This window comes from Chamaea fasciata, unplaced genomic scaffold, assembly GCF_029207755.1.
Source record: "Chamaea fasciata isolate MVZ Bird 193981 ecotype frontalis unplaced genomic scaffold, bChaFas1.0.hap1 SCAF_9, whole genome shotgun sequence".
Taxonomy (NCBI): domain Eukaryota; kingdom Metazoa; phylum Chordata; class Aves; order Passeriformes; family Sylviidae; genus Chamaea; species Chamaea fasciata.
Genome location: NW_027094094.1, coordinates 34,933,321 through 34,956,553, shown reverse-complemented (window position 1 = coordinate 34,956,553; position 23,233 = coordinate 34,933,321). Strand labels below are relative to the sequence as shown.

General features: G+C 45.6%; 1 protein-coding gene and 1 long non-coding RNA gene across 2 annotated transcripts in view; both read right to left on the bottom strand.

Annotated features, from left to right (window-relative positions):
• Positions 1-954: 954 nt before the first annotated feature.
• LOC136294256 (uncharacterized) lies at positions 955-3,223 on the bottom strand. Its single transcript, XR_010722346.1, has 2 exons — positions 3,159-3,223; positions 955-2,346 (listed from the first exon to the last, which is right to left on the bottom strand). It is a non-coding gene; the product is annotated as an uncharacterized lncRNA (long non-coding RNA).
• Positions 3,224-4,586: 1,363 nt separating this feature from the next.
• Positions 4,587-23,233, bottom strand: part of COL13A1 (collagen type XIII alpha 1 chain) — a 52,742-nt gene continuing 34,095 nt past the window's right edge. Inside the window, exons 28-42 of the mRNA XM_066191885.1 lie at positions 22,533-22,577; positions 22,093-22,245; positions 21,183-21,281; positions 20,819-20,872; positions 19,984-20,025; positions 19,469-19,495; positions 18,118-18,198; positions 15,712-15,747; positions 13,576-13,629; positions 13,248-13,301; positions 12,452-12,487; positions 9,670-9,756; positions 8,656-8,733; positions 5,567-5,605; positions 4,587-4,985 (exon numbers count right to left, since the gene is read on the bottom strand). Of these exons, the coding sequence (XP_066047982.1) occupies positions 4,983-4,985; positions 5,567-5,605; positions 8,656-8,733; positions 9,670-9,756; positions 12,452-12,487; positions 13,248-13,301; positions 13,576-13,629; positions 15,712-15,747; positions 18,118-18,198; positions 19,469-19,495; positions 19,984-20,025; positions 20,819-20,872; positions 21,183-21,281; positions 22,093-22,245; positions 22,533-22,577 (888 nt within the window). The 3' untranslated portion in view covers positions 4,587-4,982. The remainder of the gene's footprint in view (positions 4,986-5,566; positions 5,606-8,655; positions 8,734-9,669; positions 9,757-12,451; positions 12,488-13,247; positions 13,302-13,575; positions 13,630-15,711; positions 15,748-18,117; positions 18,199-19,468; positions 19,496-19,983; positions 20,026-20,818; positions 20,873-21,182; positions 21,282-22,092; positions 22,246-22,532; positions 22,578-23,233) is intronic.

The following is a 23,233-nucleotide window of genomic DNA, read 5'->3' as shown; positions in this document are numbered from 1 at the left end:
ATAATACTTGAGCAGGTACCCTCCCAGAACTTGCCATCTTCAAATAAGAGTCTTCCTAATTTTTCAGCTCTTTCTAGCCAAGCCTGTGATTTCAGGCTGTAGGACTTTGCTGAAGAGGACACAGCAACTTTTGCCAGACTTGACTGCTTTCAGTCAGACCACCTAAGGTGGGAAGAGACCATTTCCAATCGACTGGTCCCTAACATAGCCCTTTTGATCTTTGTAAATGTAAATGAAGAGTTGTGGACGGAGCGTTTTGTCTGGGAGAGGTCACTGGCACCTGGTCCCTAGGTGTGGCCTTTGGGGATATGTTTATCCCCACTAAAAACGGATTTGCCGATAGAAAGCACCTTTTCACTACTGAACTTGGGGAGAAAAAAACACAACAGGAATGTCCTTAGGACATTTTGGGTGAGGAACTTTTATGCACTTATTCCAAAAGCCCATTAAAAGTATGCCTAAAAGAAAACACAAGAAAACAGAATAGAGCAAACAAATTGCCTCCAAAAATCATTATCAAGAAGTAAAAGTAACATTATCAAACTATATATATAATGATTTTCATTAAAAAAGAAGGAAAAATGCACACCTACCGCCTGCAGTTCTGGTCAGGTTCTCCCTCCACCCACCCCAAAAAGTAAAAATAAAAAAAAATACAAATAAATTAATCTTTCCACCAGCCTGGTTCCCAACTGAAACAATTTCTTCCCCCACTACTCTATTTCCTGAACACATCTGTTAGAAACCTTAAGAAAAAAAATCTGCAATTCTTCAGATGAACCTGAAAGTCGGACTTTCCCCCAATCTTTGCAAACCTGGACTTACTTTAACAGTAGATTTTCTGTGCATTGGAGAGAGGAAATGGGTGTCAGGTACAGGTGTCCTTATCAGAAGATCAGAATGATTCCACCTGTGCTGACAAGGAGCGTTTGAATCCGGAATCGCTCTGGGTTAATGGGATCCCTTTGAGCTTGAAATCAGCATTTTTCCCCAACTGTAATGTGAATTACTTAGCCCTTGGACCTGTCTAATGATTATCACTCATTAATTCTAATAACAATGGCCCTGGCTCACCAGTGTATTTCAATATGCAAATGGCATCATTTAGGCCAGCAGGAATCACTCCCTAAAAGTAAATATGTGGTTTAGTACTTGGGCAAATGGGATTCCCAATGCACTCAGGGAAGTAGAGATATTTTGTCATGTTCAAAAGATAGGTACTTATTTTAAATTTGGGGGGTTTTTTAATAAATTGCAAAAGCTATGGTGGAAAGACACTTGAGCTTACATGTTAACCTTCAGCAGTGGGAGCTGAGTAAAGGATGCCAGGTTTGCATGGCAGCTGGTAGGAAGTATCCAGGCTTGTATATTCTGCCCTTCAGGCAGCTGGGAAACGTCCTCCAAACCCCTCACCACTTTTCTGAATCTTTATTTCCCTTTAGTGAACATACTAAAACATGTAACAGTGGAATTGGACCTTTGTGATCCTTCTTTTCCATCTGGATGTACATCTGTGGATATGTTCCCACATAAGGGCCTTAACGGGCTAGCAGAAAACATTTCTGGAGGGCTCCAGACAAAGTACATCCAGAGGGTGCAGTGGAGATGAAAGCACAAGTACAGGAAGCAAAGGAATTTGTCAGTGAAAACAGATTTTTCCACATTTTCCTCTTCTGACAACATATGTCATGCCTTCAGAATCCAGTATGTTTTAAAAAAACCCAAGCATACCAATGTCATTTCCTTATAATTAAAAGGGAGAAGAAAGTTGGTGATGAAAAGGTTAAAGATGGAATCATCAATGATACAGGTGAAAGTTTGTCACCTAGTAACCAGAAATGGTAGCAAAAAGTGTTACCACATCCTCTCTGAGCTGAACACGGGGGTTTCTCTGCTTTTCCAAAGAGAGCTGTTCAAGAAGGGTTTCTTTCTTGGATCAAAGGATCCCCTCCCAGAAATACTGTCTATGTCTTGCACTCATTTATGTAGCTGCTGCTGGAAAATGAGCCTAATTCTTCATCTGAAGAGTCTGACCACAATAGTAGAATGAAGTGAAAATGACCAAAGAAAAAGAATATAAATGGTGCCATTCTCAACCCTTGCCACTGGCCTCTGGGAGAAAACAGAAAGCAAAGCAGAAAGCGCTGGCACGCTGAGCACTCACAGCCCCAGCATCTGGGCACACATTCCTGGTGCACTGCTGAGGAACTCTTCCCAAGCTCCAGGGAGGGAACTTGCAAAACATCTCCAGCGAATCTTCAGGAAGGTCTTCTCCTTTCACTCTGCTGCCATTTCCCAAGCTTCCCCTCAGACTCACTTTCTGGCTATCAGCCAAGGAGTTTGACCCTTGAGGTGGCAGACAAAAGGTTTCATGTGTAAACAGACAGGCAGAATTGACAGGAATCCACAGCAACAGCAGCCTGGTTACAGGTTTTAGTAGGGGCAGAGCCTGAAACTAAATTGCCAGACTCGGGGTGGTACAAACCCAGCTGCCCTGCTTGGGTTTCTTTTGACATGCAAGGAGCTTAAGTTTGGGAAGAGCAGCAGGTCAGTGTGGTATCACTGAATTGAGGCCTCTTGTCTACCCCCAGCATCTGATCAGATTGTATCACTACTGGGGCTATAGAACAGCAATCCAAAATTATTATCTGGTACTTCAATTAAAAACCCAGGCTATGATCTGCCACAGCCACAGGGAACATTTGTCACTTTTCCAACCTTTAAATGAGTGGGTACCCTACACATTTTCCCAGTAGTAGGTAAGTCTTTGCTGACCCAAGTCAAGTACTTTCAAGAGTTCTGGCAATTCCACTTCAAGGTCCCTTACACCTCAGGTAAGAGCTTTCTCACAAATATAGCAGTCAAAAAACAGCCCAAGAAATCAAACAGGTACAGCACCACCTCGAGAGTCCCTAACCTTTCAGGAGCTGTGTCAGGACAAAGTAACAGACGTGCACTCACTTTGCTCTTGGATCAGATAAAAACAACCAACAACAATCCCACACAGCGCAATTACAAAAACCAACTACACAAAAGCCATGCTACACAGACCAAAGGAAACAGGATGCATTGGCAGGTTCTCTTAGGAATCTCTATGTTTTTAAGGATTAAGAATAGCCAGGATTTTTAGAAGGGACTGAAGCATTCAGACATCCTACCCTGCAGCTGAATGCTTCAAGGTCAGAGCAGGAATTCACCACTGCTACTACAACCTTCCAAACTCAGCACAGGAGGAGAACACCTGGCTGGGTCTTTAGTAACTGTTTTAACAGGTGTGTAATTAAAACACAATTGGAACATTAGCTGTTCCAATTAGCTCAGCTTCACAGCTGCAAAGCCTTTTAACAGGGAGCTGGGGTTTATATTAACGACATCTATTACTGAGAGAACCAGTGAGAATGCCTCTGTGGTTCATTTTCTTTCTGTGCTGTTTCAGCTCCAGTACGCCAAGCATCTCATGAAAACATCATGCGTGGAAATGTTTCATCCCAAGGACAATGTTGGCATGAGAACAAATGGTTGTAAATACTATGAATTAGTTTAGGTTGAAAGCTGCAAGGAGTTTCCTAACTTTGAGAGTACTGGAGTTGGAACAGCCTGCAGGGCGGGGAGGGAAAGGACACAGGACAGTGGAAACCTCACTGGTTTTTAGATGAAATTCAATAAATTTCTTAAAGGGCGAGGTGACAGATGGATTGCAGAAGTCAGAGACTGTGCTGGGTTCCTTGAGCAGCCACCAACAGGCCTTTCCCTGTGTACAAGGGAACTATGTCCCTTACTCTGTCACTTTGTTATGATGCCTCTGCTAAAAGGCTGCATGAAATCCTCTAGAAAAATAACTGATTCACAGTTTGTGAACAGATGAATAGTTGAGTATAGGGAGGATCATGGTGGTGACCCCTTTCACTGGCCCAGCTGTAGCCAGGAGGAGCTGGATTCCTGTTGTTGTGGCAGCATCATGCAAAGAGCAGGACTTCATTGGTTCAGTCTCACTGATAAACACCACTCCTGTTTCTCCTTTAGGACCATTAAATACTGGCAACTTCCCCCTGAGACTCTTGCCTTGACCACTGCCTTTGCCTCCTATGTGAAGGGTCAAGGCAAGTGGACGTGTTTTAGGGAATAGATTTAGGCTTCCACTTTTCCCCTCATTCTCTAAGAAAAGCACACTGTTATGTTCACTTTAGTCTGGTAGTGGTTTCCTGGTAGTTTAGCCTTGAGACATGAAGAAAGGTAGGTCAGGAAGGATAATTAAGATGTGCATATGCAAACGATAATTACACACTGCAAATTTGTATGAGACCTTTGTAAAACATTTTAAAAAGTCACGTGGATTGATTTCACAAACACGCATTTGTTAGGATATCAAGGTATGCTGCGTTATGCTTAATTTTTAAATAAGGCTTTAATTCAGCTGCTTGAAGGCCTACAATTAAGAAAGGGATTAGAGTTTCTTGCCAACCAGGGCTCGTTTTCATGAGGGTCATTCCTGCTCATGGGAGGATAATTATAAATCATGGTGTTTCTACGTTCCCAGTGCACAAGGACTACTATGAGATTTTTCAGCAACACTTTAATTAATCACAACAGAAGTGTTAATATTTCACTTTAATACAAAATACATAATATTTTGAAATATTCTTGAATGAAAAATGAAAATGACCTTTAAATCTATACAGGGCAGTTCCTTTGGGCACTTTTAATGCAATAATTTATTAAGTTCCTATATTCATCATGTGTACATAAATACCATGTAAATATTACAGCTGTACTCCATGACAAAACAAGTGTAATGCAGACAGAATCATACAGAGAACTGACAAATGGGAAAAAAAGGGAGATTTAGTATTTTCTGTACAAAAAAGCGCCACTTTTTAAAAATTTGTAAAAATGCATAACTTTTGGCATTTCAGAGAAGAACACTGTATAAAAATAAATATTCTATGTACAGTAACACACAGGTCAGTCCAGGGTTAGAATCATCACTGCAAAAGAAAACATAAACAAGTGTTAGTGACAGCTCACAGGGGGAAGGACCACACCATGGGGGGAAGGACACTGTTAGGGAAGCTGGCTCTGGGTTCTCCAGGAGGAAAAGCAACGGTGATGGATCTCAGCAGGGACCCTTTCCACCTCTCCAGGTGGCAAAGTGAGGGCAGGAGATTCATCCTGAGCTGACTCTGCCTCAACCCTCTTCCTCCCACTGTGGCTTGAGCACTTGGCTTTAACACCACAGCAGGCACTGAAGGTGGGCCAGACCCTGGGGAGTGCAGGGGCTGTCTGAGGGAATCCAGGTGGAAATCTCATCTTTGTGCAAGGATTAGAACACTTTGGGGCCAGGCAGCTCAAAGGCCACGGATACAGTTCTCTCCTTTGTAGCCCATAGAGCTAAACTGTGATATACAAACAAGGAGGAGTTTAGGTTGCTACTTTTCTGGGATACAGTCCTGGAAAGCCCATCCATTCATCCACACCTCTTCTGCCCTTAGCCAGATTCATGGAAAAACATCAGCAGGAGCCGTGGCACTGCCAACTCAGCACAGCAACATTTCCAAGATTACTTTACCTTATTCCAGCAGCCTTGAACTGGAAGGCCATCTTCCCCCTGTGGAAAAGATGGATGAAACAGCAGTTTAGGACACAGAAAGTAGTACAGAGATAGAGAAAGGAAGGCACGGGTTAACTGTTACTGCAACAAACAGTTTGAACCAGGGCTGGAGGAATAGTCTGAGAGATATTCCTCACCCTTCGGATGACCGAGACTTCTGGCTGGCAGAACCAGTGCAGCCTGAAGCAGGGGCTGGGGTGAAGAGGGGAAATGCCTGCAGCCTGTGCAAGGGACTGATGTACCGGAGAACCACTCTCCCCTAAGAAAGGAGTCTATTCAGGCTTCCTTGAAGGAAGAAGAAAAGGAACACAGGAGATCCAATTCAGCCAGATGAACACTGCCACGGGCTGGCAGTGGAAAGCGAGAGGTGGCTGCTCTGTGTCCTCAGGCTTGGCTCTCTGACACTGACCTTAAAAGCCAATCCCAGAGTCAGCACTAACCTCAGACTGTGAGGAGGGTCTGGAAAACATCTCCATTTCCTTTCTGCCCTGTCTGTTAAAGGGTTTGTTTTGTCACGTGATACACTGTCCAGTGACCCCCCGCCTTGCCTCTGGGGAGATGCTGCTCCAGGGAAATTAGGAAAGACAAGCAGCTGAGCAGCCCCTCTGCTGCTTCAGGACGTCTCAGCTGACTCCCTGAAAAAGGACTTTGGCTTCAATAACATCAGTGGGATTTCCGTGAAAATCTCCTGGCACTTCTGCAACTGGGATGTCTTGGGCTCCAAGGCTGGGAAATGCTTTTGTAAATGACTGCCATTCATTTCAACCCTCTTTGATGGGCTAGATGTGACACCAGTGCTGAGGTGCCCTGGAGCAGCAGATAAGTCAGGTGTAAGGAAACACATCTCTGACATGAGAAGGCAAATTCTTGTGCTGTGTGCTCGTGGGAGATTCATGGTCTATCACTATTCCCCAGGAAACCCCAAAAAAATACAAACAGAAAAGCAAAGGCACAGTAATATATTGAGAAATGAACTGTTTACTGGAGATGCACTTCCAAGGGGCTGATGAACTGAACTTTGCCGTGATGTTATAACAATATTGCTTTTCAAATGCATTTTTTGGACTTTGGTCTCCTTGTGCTGTTTCCTCCCCTTTCCCCAAGTACATGGAAATACGGAATTACAAATTATTTAGTGAGTAAATTGTGGTATTCCCATTGGTACACTGGTGGTGATACAAATGACTGGTATAGTGCATGGCAGGAGGAGACGGGAAGTTAGGTGTATGAAGGAATGGGAGGCCAGGGAGTCACAGCTTAGGGATCAAAGGAAGACCAGGGTCACAGGGAAGTGTTTGTTGTGGGCAAATGTACTGAGAATGGAAACATGACATGCTTATTAGTGCCAAGGATCTCCTTCCAAATATTTCAGATGTGCAAAGAATTAGTTCACAGCCTCCATAAGCTACAGACATGGATGTGTCAGCTGGATACTAAACTTTTAACCTAGTTGGATCAAAAAACATGCTTATTCATGTTCCCAAGCTAGCATGCATGCTAGAACACCATGTATAAAAAATAGCAGAATCCATATTTCATCAGATTTTCTGGCAAGTTTCCCTTAATGAAAATAGGTTTTAAAAGAAGTGTGAGTTCTAATATGGCCATGTGGGGTGAATCCTCACTGGGAGCAGTGACAAAACCAGAGAGGTCATCTGCCAGGGCACTGGTGAAACCCTTGCACCTGTGCCTAACTCAGCCTAACTCAGCCAGATGTTACTCCATAGAAACCTGGCTATGATAACTGGGAGACAAAACACATGGCTCTGTGGTCTTCCTCCTTTGTGCACTGTTCTGGGAAGGTAGGGTTGCACCTGTGGGACTGGAAGAAGTTTCTACTACTCAGAATTTACAGAGCAGCAACTGAGACTTTTCCAGTGATCACTGCCCCAAAGAGACAATGGCAGCACCCAAAGGAAGGAACACTGGAAGGAAAATTATATAGCTTTTCACAAAGCTCAAATAACAAAAACTTTTAAAGGCAATTTCATGGCTGCTTTTTGGGGTTTTTTTTCTCCTCAAGAAATTAGGAAAACCTTTCAAACTAAATGGGGCTTTTTGCTTTGGGATGCATTTTCCCAGCTAGTTGAACCAACAATATCCCATCCCTTGTAGATGGCATCAAACAGCCTTAAGTGAGCGTAAAGCTTGGAAGGACCATCCTCAAGCAAACCTTGTCATGTCAAACTGGGCTGGATGGGCAGGGGAGTACAAGTTTCTTTTTATTAAGGAGATGTTGAGACTGCCCCAGGGAGCAAAACCGTCACCTGAATGCTGCATCTCCAGGAAACTCAGAGAAAATTAATAAATTGGTGACCTTCACTGGGACACTAAGAAATCAGCTGGGGTTAAGTGTTTCTGAATACTTTGGTCCTACAGAAGTTGGGCTAGATCAGGCACTAATACAATAATCATTTTATCACTTGAATAGGATGGATATTGGGAAACAGGCAATTCTAAATTCAAGTTTTTTGGATGCTATGGGAACAATTTGGACCTTTGGGGAAAGTCATAAATTATTCAGCAGGGAGGTTAAGTGTCCCCATTAATATGTTTCACATGGGCTTATTATCTTCAAAACTAACTATTATTTTCAGTCATCTTCATGTATGGGGTGACTGAGGTCATGTGGAACCATGTCAGGCTGTGTTCAACACACACAAGCACTTAAAAATATAGTTAATGAAGGACACAAGCACTGAGCTCCTTGTGAGGAAGCCAAGACAGTACAGAGCTGGGTCTGCATACATTGGTTTACTGGAAATTTTCATAGTGAAGGCAAAGGAAGAAGTGAAACAGTTGTAAATAAAACCACATTCCAACTCTACTTTTTCTCATGCCAAAAAGTACTGCTGACAGCAGCTGGGAACCAGAATGAAGGGAAGGGCCTGGGTCTAACAGCAACAATAAGAGGAAGGGAGTATGGAGACAGGTAAGGAAAGAACTGCCAAGTGTTTCTAGGGCATGCAGCTATTTGGGGGCATCAGAAAATAGCACCAAGAGTCAAAAAGCAAACGAGCATGCAGGAAAGGGAAGGTACACCATACCAATGGGCATGGGGCATCCAGGCCGTCCAGCCCAGGTAACCCCGGCTCACCCTTCTCGCCTTTAAAACCTCGGAGACCCTGTTTATGAAATCAACCACTATCATTATTTCAGTCAGTGCCAGTCAGCTCCGTGACCCAGGAGGAGAGGCCGAGTCCCCGCTGGGACTGGCACAGGGCACTCAGCTGCACTCCCAGCACAGACCCCTGCCTGCACAGTGAGCTGTGTCTGCAGCAGCAGCAGGAGCCGTTTCCTTTCTGGTTTTCTGTCATCTGCCAGCCAGGAGATGCTTCTCGGAGTTAAAGCTGAGAGGATGGGAATGGTGTTTCCTCCATTCCAAAACCATCCATTCCTCAATCCTCACTAAGAAACCCAGCAGCTGGATTTCTAAAAGTATGATCCCCAAGTACTCCTGGAATTTGTGGCACTGCTAGCAGATTTTTGGCTGCATGTGAATTTAGATATAAATGTACACATTTATGTATTTTTTTCATTTGCCTAGACTTATAGCCAATCTGCTGTGACAGAAACACCTCCCATTTAGGATAAATGAGACTTGTTCTCCTTCTGGGTAGTGCAGCTCGAGTGCCCTGTGTGCTCTCAGGCCATCACATCAGCTGGCTGTTATTCCAAGGCAAGGAAACCAGCATTCCAGTTTTGCTGTCACATAGATTTGACCCCATCGAGCATCTCCAGAGAAGAGGCATAACCAGCAGCAAAGGAGACGGGGCTCTATCCACAGTGGAGAAAGCCCTGAGCTCCCAGCACATGGGACACCCCATGTACCCAAACTTTGTGAGGTCTGGAAGAGGAAGGAACATAACCATGGTCACTCAGCAGCCTGATCTCTCAGAGGATCAGCTGGTCCCACAGCTTTGCCACAGGCTGTGCTGGGAACCCAGCTGGGCCTTATCCAAATGTTGTACTTTTGCAAGACCATTATTTATGTTATAATTTCCTTCTGTCTTCCCCATCAACACATCTTAAAACAATACATTTGATGAAACAGGACATACCAACGGACAGGGTGCATCTAATCCAGGTGCTCCTTGGTCTCCCTTATCCCCTTTAGACCCTCTAGAGCCTTTCTTGCCCCTCTCCCCCTGTAAATAATAGTTTAGTCCAAGAAAAAAAAGAATACACAAAAGCTTTAGGATCATCCATTTCAAACAAATGTCAGCGATAGTTTAAAAAAGGATAAACATTTAGGAAACATTTTTAAATAAATCTCCCTCTGAGATGTTAAGCGAAGATCAACATATGGAGCTGCTGAGCTGTAACTGAGCTGCATAAACACTGTGGCTGCAGTCCCACACTGACAGACTGCGAGGGCTTGGCATCAAAGGGACCATCACACCACTTCTCAGGGCTTCCCATACATCAGAGAGGGGCACCTTGGACAACTGGCTGACCCTAGACCCACAGGATGGGAAGCCACCCCTCTAGCCAGCAGCGTGCCACCATATCTCAATCTCCAGCTGGCTGGGAAGGTCCCTGTGCCACTGGAGCTCTGGGATAGCACTGAGATGCTTTTTTTACCCCTCTGAATTCCCATTCTTAAAGTCTCACTCAGGGAACTGTCAGCCAGGGAATGAAGGAAGTACTCAGCTCTGAGTCTGCACAGTCTGGCTGTCCTTTGGGATGCTCTGAGTAGTAGTCTCCCAAAAAACCTGTTAGACCAGAGAGTAGTCCTGGGCAGCACAGCCACAGGACAGCAACTGGTCCCTGATCCTTAACTGGCAGCACAAGGAACTGAACTTAGCGTCTTCGTGGGGAGTGTTAAAGGAATTAAGGGATAAAATCAGACAGCACGGGCTGCTGCTTCTTAAAAAAAAAAAAAAAAAAAAAAAGTGTTAAACCCAAAGCTGGCAAGAGAAATGGATGGGAAAGGAGAGGCAATGAGGAGAAGTCACCCAGAACCAAGCACTGGAATGGAGAGGATAACCCAGGAAAAATGCAGCATGAATTGCTCTGGAGGAAGGAACCAGGGAGAAAGGTGGAAGAGGAGGAAGGGATAAAGGGGACAAGGGTGGACCTGTAGGAGCGAGGAAGATGCACAAATACACGCAGCCCACACGAACACCCCTCCCCCCCCCCCCATTAAAATACAGCAGGACAGTTCAGGGTTCACACTTTTTCAGCTGGATTACACAAAATGCTGCCTGTTCCCACTGCCACTAGTGCCACAACCCCAGGCACAGCTATGCTGATCTCCTGCTCCAAGCAGAGAGCAGCAGGAGCATTTCTGGGATTTAAAAAGCATAGAGGAAAAGAGAGGATTTTGGCAAACTGAGACTTCAGAGTAAGGAGTAAGGGGAAATTCCTGCACAAAGGCTCAGTGGCAAAAGGGGTATTTTCTAGGGTCCCCTAAGATACTGCACTTGCCCATTTATACTCCTGAGTTTCTCACTTTTCATTGCAAACCATGGGCTGCAGTGAGGTGGAGTTGGTGCACGCTTCAAGGGGCCAGCAAAACTCCCCACTCATGCTTTCCAGCTCATCCTCTACAAGGAGCTGCAATTTCTCCCAGTTTTCACTTGCTTTTATGCCAGAGCTCAGAGAAATCCCATCTAAAGCTAATAGAAGATCCTTCTTTTAACTAAGACAGTTCAAAAACCAGCTGGAAAAGCGTAGGAATTAAAAACGAAGCTACACAAGCAAAACAAAAGTGAAGAGAAAGTTAAGAAGCAAAGCCAGAAGTGCAGTGATTAAAAAAGGGGAGAACTTAGGTGCTTCCGTGAAATTTGAACCTTTCTCCCCTAGTTTAAGATGCCAGTTGGCTAGTGCTGTCCAAAACTGCCCCTTCTGTGCAGAGTAAGTTCAGAAATCCATTGCAGATAGAGGACAGAGAACATTCACTATACACCAAAAGCAAATCCATATAATGAAATCATCACATGGGCACATGCACTATAAAAATTACACCTCCAGATAAATTTAGGTGATGCCAGAGTCTTATGTGTGACTACGTACACTTGCACTATATTGAACTGCTTGACAATTATACAATTGTAAAATTACAGACTCAAATCCAAAAGTAATTTATATTTCTAAATATAAATTATATCCAACCATAGCTCCTAAATGTTTTTATCAAAAAGATTCAGATTCAAAGCCTCAACAGGTAAGAAAACCCAGTGAAAAAGGAGGAGCTTCTCAACATGCACTTCTTAGCAATATTTGTTCATCTTTCAATAACACAGGTGGTACGATGGGAAAGTTGCCATTCCTGTTACTGGGTTTGGCCCAGCTCTTCACCACCACATCCATTCAGGACAATGCCTGAGGAGGCTTCAGGCCAGATTCTTCAAGACAGGCAGATTTAATATTTCTTTTCAAAATTTCCAACTTTCAAATTCTCTGCAGGATTGTTTGCTAGAAGATATTTTTTTCACACTTGAGGGACAATTTAGAAGTACTGAAATAAGATTTGCTGGCTGCACCTCTGCTAATCCCCCCAGGATTCCCCACACACATCAGTAATTAGACAAGCAGGATTTCTTAAAGCACAATGTGTCAGCCTAACTCAAGTCCTGTGCTTCAGTTAGAACAGAGGTGTGACCACAATGAACACATCAGAAAACCCCTCCAACAGCCTTCAGAGAGTTGTAGCACAATGTTCCAGGTGATGGAATGAGCTACCTAATCACCTTCTAAAACATAGATGTGTAAAGTTACTTGGATGAAGGTCTGGCACACAAACACATGCTGGCTGCAAGAGGTGCTCAGGAGTTTTCTGGGCTGTCACTGTGTACAGGTGTTAGCAATTAAACACAAGGAGTTTTTCTGGTAACTCACCCGGACTCCCTTGTCACCAGGTAGACCTTGTAAACCCTGAAATGCATCAACACAGAAGAAATATTTGAAAACAAGCGGATTTCACCATATTCCCACTAAAGAGAGGAATGTGAGCTCAGGATTTGGGTTGTTTGGTTGGTGGTTTTTTTTCCATCTGTACCAATGGCTATGTCAAAAATAAACAAAACTTTTCCAGCAGGCAACCGCCTCTTCACCTCCATCAGACTATGCGGCGGTAACACCACTACTACCTACCCTATGCACTCTTCAGATAAGAAACAAATTGCTTATGACAATGCAAACTTTCTTTTTTATGTTAAACAACAAAGCCGCTCCATGACTGCATTAGACCACAGCACCAACACTGGCCCCATTTAGCAAAAAGCAATCCCAGACAGTGGAATTAACCTCACTGAAGGCAGCTTTTGTCTCTGCAATGACATGACAGGGTTCTCTCAGGCAGGAGGCAGGCACCCAGGCTGAGAAATGTAAAGGGAGCTGCTCAAAAGCAGAATTTTGGACTAAAACACTCCCTGGGAGTCCCACACAGCTTCTTTGGGTAGCTCAAGGACCAAGGTGAATTAACAGTTTCCTTTCAGCCTCCTCCACATCACTCTGAGGCTGCTCTGAAGCTACTCAGCTTTTTCTGTCACTCCCATAGTGAACAAAACCTTGTAACTTGAGTTCTGCCTAACCCAGCTGTGACTGTGAACACCATTACAGCAGCATCTTCAGCTGTCAACCACAGCAAAAAAAACAGGCTCTGGAGATAAATCCCTAGGATTCCCATACTTACAGGAAGCCCTGCCGGCCCCATTGGTCCTGCAACTCCAGGATCTCCTTTACTGCCCTGAAATGGATATAAAAGAGTAGAAACTTTTCACTTTCCTATTCAGTACAAACAGGCAGCAGAGCACCATAGAAGAAAAGCAAAGAATGCATTTCAAAGCACCTGAAAACCCCCAGGCATGAGATACTCAAGCACCAAAGAGGCCCAGCTGAGGGTCTTGTATGCATAAGGAGAGGGCAATTCCAGCTCTGGAAAAGCCTAGAGCTCCTCTATCCCTCAGAGCTGTTGTACCTTCAGAGAAGTTAAGCATCCATCAGTTCTGAGGCAAACTCACCCTTTCTCCTTTTGGTCCTGCTGGTCCCGAAACCCCAATTGGTCCTGGAATACCCTGCAGTTGTAGGAAGGAAAACACACCAGGACGCTTTTATTCCAGGGCCTCCTTAAAGCCAGGAGACACTGCTGCTTCCTTAGGAAAAGCTCAGCTTGGAAGAACAGGCTGGTGGTGGAAGGCACCCAGCACCACTACAGCTTTCAGTGTTGGTGGAGATGGATTTGAAGTAGTTGGTAAGGCAATTTGAAGAACATGGGAACTGCTACGTTGGATCACACCAGCCCACTGTACAGAGCTTCATTTTTAATTCTGAAACTCTCTCTTGACAATTATTTCAGCAGGCATTTCTACCAGCTCCACAAACAGGAATTCTTTCTTGCTAGTTTATACCAGACAAGGCTGAAAGCTGTAGCAGAATAAAGGCCATTTACACACGTGATAAGCAATTCACTTTTCTTTTTGCTTATTTCCTTATTTTCTTTACTCCCTTCTAGGGTCAGCATAGTTGAGCAAGATGGGAAGCACTGGGTCAGTGGTGCATGCAAGCTGACAGACCCCAAGCTGCAGCACCGAATGCAGGTGTGTGCAGGCACAGATGTGAGCCAGGAGGAGTATCCCTCTGCTCCCTCGTTGCTCTTCCTGTCACTCCACCAGGCTCCCAGTCACAAGGACAGGAAACCCCAGTGTTTTTTCTCCCACCAGCACATCAAACTTCCTTGACAGTTCTCCTGAGACTCATCTGGCCTCTGGGAAGTTAATCAAAGTGATCTTTAATGTTGGCAACATGGTGGTTCACTAATAGTCCCTCTAAAAACAGGCTTCCAGCACCTCCAACTCAGACTCTTTGAACCACACAGGTATGAGTCTACAATTCCCTCATGGAGCCTCGATAAAGGGATACTTTTGAGGCACATTACCTGACTCCTAGGAAGAACCCAGGAGCAAGCTTCCCAAATGGGAGAGTCTTTTTCTAAGAGCCTTAAAGCAAAGGGTCTTGCACTTTTTAATGTCAGACTGCAATCCTTAGTCACTAAAGTAACCCCCTCTGATGCAAGCAGGACGGCTCATGCATATCAGGAGAGCTTTTCAGAAAAGTCAAGATCTGCAGAATACAAGTGGAGGAGTGGCTCATGCAGCACACAACTTGAGTGTGGAAAGGAAGAGAGAAAAATCAGGCTCTCCTTAGATGTGTGCAATTGTGGAAATCTTAATTGCCTTCACTTACGCATCATTTAGTGCCATGGAATACATTGAAATCTTCCCTGCACGTCTATAAAATTGTATCTACAGTTTCTCCAAACAAGTGACTGTATAGGCTGCCACTCAGATTCTCTTCAGAAGTCAGAGCAGCTGAAATTATTCTCAGCTACACTGAGAAGGAGAACTTGCTTTTTGTTTTTAAATAGCCAAATGGATTGTACATGGGTGATCTGTGATTTCCCAAGAGGTATTAAAAATATTTGGCTGTTATTTAACAGCTGTTCTCCAAGAATAGCAGAGTGGTTTGCAGAACCAGGTTGGAATTACTTAGAATCATAGAATGGTTTGGAGTCAGCAGGGCCCTTAAAGATCACCTTGTTCCAACCCCCTGCAATGGGCAGACACCTTCCATTATCCCAGGTTTCTCCAAGCCTTGTCCAACCTGGTCTTGAACACTGCCAGGGGAGGGGCAGCCACAGCTTCTCTGAGCAACCTGTGCCAATGGCTCACAGTAAATCACTTTTTCTTAATATCAAATCTAAAACTACTCAATCTTTCACTTTGATGCCATTCTCCCTTGTCCTGTGACTACCATTCCTGATGATGAGTGCTTCTCCCATCTCATGGAGAACAACAGGTTGGAGACCCACCAGGATAAAGAGGACAGGAGAACAGAGCATCATGGAACCATGCAGAGGTTTCATTCTTCTTGTTACTGAGACAGAGTGGAACAAGTAGGCTGTGATCCCAGGATCCAGATTTGTAGCACCAGAGACAACAAGTGTGTGACATCACTCCTCACTTTAAGTTTAACCCCCTCCCAAGCCTGCTTTGGTAAAAATAAGATTATTCCTGGTGTAAACAAGACTCGTGGAAGACACAAAATGAGTCACGACACTGGGGAGGACGAACATGGGGTAACAGAGAAATAGAACTCACCGGTGGTCCAGGCCTGCCGTCTAAACCTGAAGCACCCTGAACAGGCGGGGAGGGTTCACAAAAACAAGGCAGAGGAGAGGGGAGGAGGGTGAGGGGAAAGGAGGGGAGGGGAGAGGTGAGTAAAGCAACGACTTGACACAAACATATGCTTGCAATTAACAAAAATTAAGATCTCAAGGACAGGTGATGGCACTTAGAAGCAAACCAACAAAAACATAGAAACATTGAATACATATAATGTTGACCTTGCAACTTTCAGATCCTCTTAAGAGTGCCAATTTCCCTCTCCCAATGCTGCCAGGGAAACTCCTGAGGAAGCAGCTGTTCTGTGACAGGTGGTGAAAAGGACAATGTGACAGTGGAGCTGGAATCTGCACTGCCTTTGTGGCAGGCTGGGCAACACAGGTGAGATACAAGGCTCAGAGGCCACTGGTCACCAAGGCATTTACAGGCAGTGCAGAAGCATCAGCTGTTCAAGTTGCTCTCAAGAAACCCAGGGCTTGTGGTGCCCACTAGGTCAGCTGCAAGCTTGCTCCACTCCACATGCAGTTGTTTGGGGGCTTATGAAACAGGTGGCTCATCTCCCTGTGTCACCAGTGCAGATTTACACCAGACTGAGATCGAGTGGCACTTGGCTGTCTACTCAGCTCTTGCCCTGAATTTCCTCGTCCACAAGACCTAACAGTGGTTCTGCGCAAGGCCCATCGAGCCCAGTGGCTTGTGTAAGAGACAGTGGTTGGAAGGGAAAGCTGTGGTAGGATATAAGTACCAAATGCTGGGCTTTCCTCCACTTGGGCATTACAATCTCCTCACCCTGTCAGCCATGGAGAAGCCCAAGGCTACTGCAGACAATCAGGACTGGAATTCCAGCATGATGTCAAGCCCTAAGTCAGAGGAAAAGGTAGCAGATCCAGCTGCAGGATTTTACAGTCTGAAATGTTTCAGAACCTGCTTGGCATTGCATTTAGTTTGACAGGCTGAAGATACATAGGATCAGGCATGGAAAAGCTTATGAAGAGAGTTGAGCAGCTCTGAAGAAGGATACGAGTTCCACAGCATCTGATCTTTCGAGCTGTGCTTCCTGGTTGGCCAGCTGATATTGCTGATCCAAACAAAACATTCCTAAGAGGACACTTCTGAGCCAGACTTCCCACCTCCACAGCTCAGGAAGAGCGATGGGAAAAACCAAGGGACCTTTGAACCCATGGGGCTCATTGCTGTAGGAGAAGGAGCTAGCACGTTCCCTGCCACAAAGATGAGGTTTTGGGATAATTTCTAAGGCATCTTCTGCTCGGACTGTCACAAGGACCTCCTTCCCTTGTCCAGATACCCCACAGGCTTGAGGGAATAACCATTTACACAGAAAACTTCCATTTGCATTTCTCAGGGGACTGGGTTCTGACTTTTCACTGCTTCACTGAGGCACAACCCTTTGCCTTTGAGCCTTCCAAAAGCACCCTTTTCTCCCCACTGGCTCTGCCCGGAGCCCCAGGGAATGCACTCATGCTGGGCTCATTTGAGCGCCTGGCATTAGAGGGGATTCATTCAAGCTCTAGAAAGGAGCTACTGTTCAGCTCAACTAAAGGAGGAAAACATTTTACAAACAAAGACACGCACATTTCAGCCAAAGTCAGGGACAAAGGGTCTGGGTGGTTGAACAGAGGACAACAAAGCCACACAGTACATGAGATGCACTCTGCAGTGTTCATTCCAGGCAGAACATTTGGGGAAGGGGGAAGGTCTACTGTGCCACCAGTGCTTTTTATGATGAGAGAACTTGGGGGCTGGTGGAACAACTGGGTGGGAGTTACCACCAACTCATCATCAGCTTTGTATCTAAAGCTCCTGCAACTCCTCTATAATACATTGTGCCCCAAATCCTCTCGCTAAGCCAAGCAGTGCTCTAACACCAAGCAAATGGGACTGAGTTCACACACAGCAGGGACATGCTGGGTCAGGGCACTGATGCCATAGCAGAAGGGACAGGAATGTTTCACCTATCAAAGAAGCTGGTTGCATTAAGAACCACCATGCTTTGTACAAAGCTTAGCCCAGGAGACAAACGGCTGGGGAAGGCGTTTCCCTTTCCACATCTCTGACTTAGGTTTCTGGTCTTGCCCTGAAGTGCAGAGAACCCCCAGGAAAGCTACTGCTTGTTTTTCCCATTCCTGCCAGAAGCAGGAGGAAATAAAGTGATCACTGATCTATTCAACAGATCTAAAAGTTGAAGGCTCAGTACAGAAATTGAGGCTTGGGGTTTAAAAAGCAAAGGCGCTATTATTTATAGACCATCTCTTTCTCTGACTTTACATACCAAATCCCCACGTGCGTCTCCTATTGAGGGATCTTTTTACAGCTGATATTAAGTTTGGCTCGCAAAGAGCTGCTTACTTCCTGGATACTTACGGGTAATCCCAGTGGCCCTCTGTCTCCTTTTTCACCCTGGGCACCCTTCTCTCCTTTCACTCCATCAATCCCTGCTTCCCCCTAAAGGAAGGATGGAGCAGAAAATAAACCCACCACAACAGCACTTATATAACAAACATTCCTCCCTTCAGAAAGCGCCAGACTGCAGTGGGAATACAAGAGGCAGCAGAGTAATGCTTCAGCCCAATTCTCAGCCTAATTTGAAGAAAACCACTGTCATTCAAATTACCTCAATGTAAGCACCTGTTTTAACTCAGTGGCAATAAGAGGAGGTTCAGGCCTTGTGGGTAAAAATGTTCAGAGGAGAACTGAGCTCACTCTGGTGCTGCTCTCCCTGCTGTTGTTGCTGTCTATATATTTATACATAAATATAAATAACCAGAAGTTATCCGATATGGTGGGTTTACATTTTAAGATGTGGATCCACTGGAAGTGAATGACAAGTGTCCACAAGCCTTGAAGAAAATCATACAGAAATAATGTTTGGAAAGACTTTTGTAAACGCTAAGGCACCAGTTTCAACATTTCAGGAAAAAAAATTTCAGCATTCTTTGCCCAGCTGTATTTTAAAATTCTGTATTATAAACTATAAAGCAATATTAAAAAAAAATACTCCTTTTTCTTAAATTCAAAATGTAACCCAGAACTTTTTTCCTCCTCATTCACGTTCCTAAGGCTTTTTAAAACATGGCCATCCCTTTTAGCACCCAAACAATGCTGGAGGCCAAATACTAAGGATAATCAGAAGAATTAAGACACTTTGCACATTTTCCAGTCCTTGCCCAGAACATCACCAGACAGATACAGCTCTCCTTGAACATTTCCAATCCACTGTTTTTTTGTGTAGGAGCTGTTTTACAGCAGGAAAGCCAATGGTGCAGGCTGAGCATTTAGATGGTGATTAGAAAGATTCTCACCACCAAGGACACTGAAGTTCTTGGGTGCTTTACAGCAGAATGTACAGGGTAATTTTAAGATTAATTTTTAGCTAGGGCTCAGTTCCTTAGGACTGGGTGGCAGACTATTCATCCCACTGTACAGATCTCCACCCCCCAGACAAAGATTTCAACTGTGTTCTCATGGGCAGAATTCTATGGACCAGTGAATTCCCACTTCTCTGGGTGAAAACTGGAGGGAATGACCATTTTTCTGGGTCCTAAAATGAGAGCTGCTAATCCATTTCCTTCAAGAAAATATCCAGAAGGATTTATCCTCTTACCAAGATGGAAGAAAAGTACCACCTGAACACTAGGAAGTTGTTTCTAAAGGGAATTCTAGCACCCAGGACCACTTTTGTTACATTACAGCATGTAATATTTTGTACGCTTACCTTGGGTCCAGGAACACCCTGAAGACCCTGTATTTGGGATGAGAGACGAGATATAAGTAATGTTTCAGGATGGGCTTTAAACTCCAGGTATCCCAGTTATGTGCACAGTACAAAGGTTTCTCTTTCTGGGGCATGAACCCTCTTTATTTCTGTAATGGGCACTTCATGTACTGTTCCCATCTCTAACCAGCAGCCTCTTGCCAAGCACACCCTGGCAGGGGGCCAGGTGCGCTATTAAGACAATTTCTGCAGTTGATCCCTTTAATTCTATCCATCCCATCTCACTACTGTCTTCCCTTTCATCTCAGACTAGCATAACCTTCTTGCTTTGCCCTCCCAGCCCACGGTAGCTCTGACCTACCCTGGGGGTGGGTTTGGAAGCGATACTCAGTATGTTCCCATTTCAACACTGCAGTGGTTCTGGCTGTCTTCTCCACAGAGAATCCTCCCCAGCCACTGCCTGCTCTAATCCCATCCCCAGCGCCTTCCTCCCCAGGTGAATCACTCAAACTTACTGGAGGTCCTGGAGGGCCTTGGGGTCCAGGGGGCCCAGATATCTGGAAAGAAACGCAAGAGAAGTCACCATCAATGTGCTGCCCTCGGCGCAAAGAGGGGTGCTCAGAGGGGAGACAGAACACAGCAGCAGAGCTCCTCCACCAGGCTGGGAAACCTGGACTGCCCCTAAGGACTGCGTTAAGAAGCAGCAGCAAACCAGGACTGAGTGCCTGGGAAGCAGCAGCAGGACTCAGGGGAGGGTTATGCAAAAGTTGCCAATATTTAAGACGAGGGAAAGCAGTGAGGATTTTTCCAAAGAAAGATCCACTTCCACTACTCTACCACCATTCCTACAAGGAGGCATAGGGTCGAAGAATAAAAGACAGGAAAGGTGGTGTCTGGCTCCACACGTGACAAAAGCCTGTGGGACTCTCTGCTGCAGGGCACTCCAAAGCTAGGAGTGACCTTTAACAGGAGAACAGGGAAATTCAAGAACACCAAAATCTTTTAGGGGGAAAAAAAACATACATGTGTATATATACACACACAAATAATGGCCAGGAAATCCATTTACTGCAAATACTGAGGAAAGTATTTCTTATGCTTTCCAAGATCTGTTCTTCCCTAGGCACTCCTTATTGATTGGTGGTTGTGAGATAGATTGTTCCTGCGTCAGGGAAAAGAGGGCATCAAAAGCCAGAGGTGGCTGCTGATCCAGCCCCACAGCATGAGGCTCGCTGTCCTTAGCCAAGGGGTGTCACCAGAGGGGTCTGCGCCAGTTTCCAGCAGCACTGCTGCCAAATCATCCCTCCCCTACTGCCGAGACCACGAAGGAACACGGGAACAGTAACCTACCGATTCTCCTGGATTTCCTTTGTCTCCACGCTCCCCAGGCTCACCCTTCTCTCCCTGCACACAACATCAGAGCCCGTCACCACCGGCTGTACCCTGGAATCTCCCTCCTTTGAAGCTGCCTGTGAACCACTCATGTGCTGGCAAAGCAGCAGCTCCCCCAGGAGAAGTGGTAACAGACCATGTGTTTCATATTCCCTGTCTGCTGCTCGAGGCCTGACGGATATTCTGTGACACCTAACAAAGGGCTAGGGCTCTGAGGCTCCCAGGATACTCAGCACTCTGGGAAATGAGCCCTCGTGTGCTGCTCTATGCTATTTTCTCTTTACCAAGCAGGGAAGAGCAGCCTTTTCTTTTCCATCCTTACTGTCAATCCTGGAAGTCCAATGGGCCCTGGCAATCCTGATGGTCCTGGTATTCCTTGGTCACCTTGTTCGCCTTTCTCTCCACTGGGGCCATCTAGACCCTACAGATCAAGAAAGATTTGTGGAGTTTTGCATGACTAAGTCAGGCAGACATGCAAGATATCAGTGCAAGAGCCACAACTGGCTCTGGTCATCCCAAGAGTACTCTGAAAACCCTGGACATCCACCAGGTATCCAGGGAAATGCAGGGCTTCGCTAGTATTGAAAGTGGAGGGGCAAATGGCTGGACATCCCCCTGTCACTGTGGATGTACCAGTCCTCAGAGTAGGGATGGGGTACTGCTTTCCTGCCTCCAAGTTCTGCTCAGGGTCATGCAGTTTGCTGGAGTCCATGCTAGGAATTACTCCCCACAGCCAGCTGTTGAGACAGCAGGAGTTTCATCCTGGTATTGCCGTAGAGAGGCAGGAAGTCGTTCCGTAACTGCTCTGAGCGATGCTGGGGACACAGAAGCTGTGACAGGCTGAAGCTGGGAGGCCAGGCACTCTGCCCCAGTTAGTGGCTGGGTTGTGAGGGGTTACTCCATGCAGCTGCCCTTCCAGAAGGGGCTGTGCTGGCGCCTCAGCCTCCTGGCTCAGAGTCAGACCTGCTTGCTTTCAGCAGCGTTTCAGTGCCAGCAAGACACCAGGCAGCAAGCTGAGGAAGGGACACGGTGCCGAGAGCAGGGCAGGCACCTGGGGACAGCCACTCCAGCAAGAGGACAACACACGTGCCAGGAACCACGATCTCCCATATTGTGACACTTCACACAGCAGCACCCACCTTGCAGGGGCTCTGAGGCATCCACTGTGTCCTGGGGCCTTTCCCGATAAGCTGGGTAGCCACCAGTTCTCAGAGAGGCTTTGATTTACTCACCGGTGAGCCTGCTTGTCCTGGCTCTCCCTTATCGCCCTTTTCTCCTCTGATCCCAACATGGCCTGGCTCTCCCTTTATTCCAGGAGGTCCATCCTTTCCTGGCAGTCCGTGAGGGCCAGGGGGGCCCATTTCTCCAGGCTTGCCACGTGGTCCCTAAATGAAATTGGCACGACATAAAGCGAAACATTTACAGATAGAGTGAGGCTCCTCCTGCCTGGCCCGGAGCCCCTCGCACTGCTCATCCTTTCCCCCACTGCTATGCCCTTTGGAGACAGGACAAAGTAGCATTACCACGACAAGTGTTAGGACATTAGCAAACCTTAATGCTCCTTTTTGTGAAGCAAAATACTTTTTTCCCTCATGGGAAAAGCAACTGTGTGATGTCAGTGACAGAGATGACTCCGGGTAAGACCTCTGAAGGGAAGAGCTTCGTGCCTTACCTTTTCTCCGTCGTGACCTGGAGGACCTGGCAAGCCAATTTCACCCTGAAACACAGAATTGTTACTTTGGCAGTTTGAAAGCAGCTATTCTGACTCCTTCTGTGGGGCACTGTGATGAAAAAGGGCCTGTGTGGAGTAGTCAAAGGGAAAAAAAAGCATGAAAAATCCAGATTTTTCCTGTAATCACAAAAAATAAAGCATGGAAACCCCTGGGTTTTTCTGCAGTTGTAGAATTTGAAAACAAAAAAACAGAACAAAACAAACAAACAAAAAAAGAAAAACAGAAAAAAAAACCACAAAAAAACCCCCAAAACAAACAAAAAAACCAAACCAAAAACAACAACAAAAAAAACCACCTCCTGTTGAAACATTACATTATGTGACTGCCTGAGCATTTTCCCAATCTTGGTGATCCTGACTGTCAGCTCACGGTCCCAGTGCAGTCATGTAGTCCCCAACCAACACAATCCCACAGTTTGGTTCCCACAAGCTGCTTCCTGAGGAGGAGGGCAAGTAGAAAGGATACTTCATCTCTCAGATTAGGCATTATCATTGTGGGAAAAGAGATTTTCAGGATATTGCATGTGAGGAGGAGTGGCAGAGGACAGCAGGACAGTCTGATAGTGCTCGACAGGAAATATAGGAGCAGTGGGAAGAGTTGTGGGTGGGAATTCAGCCTGGACCACTCCCGTGTTTCCCTG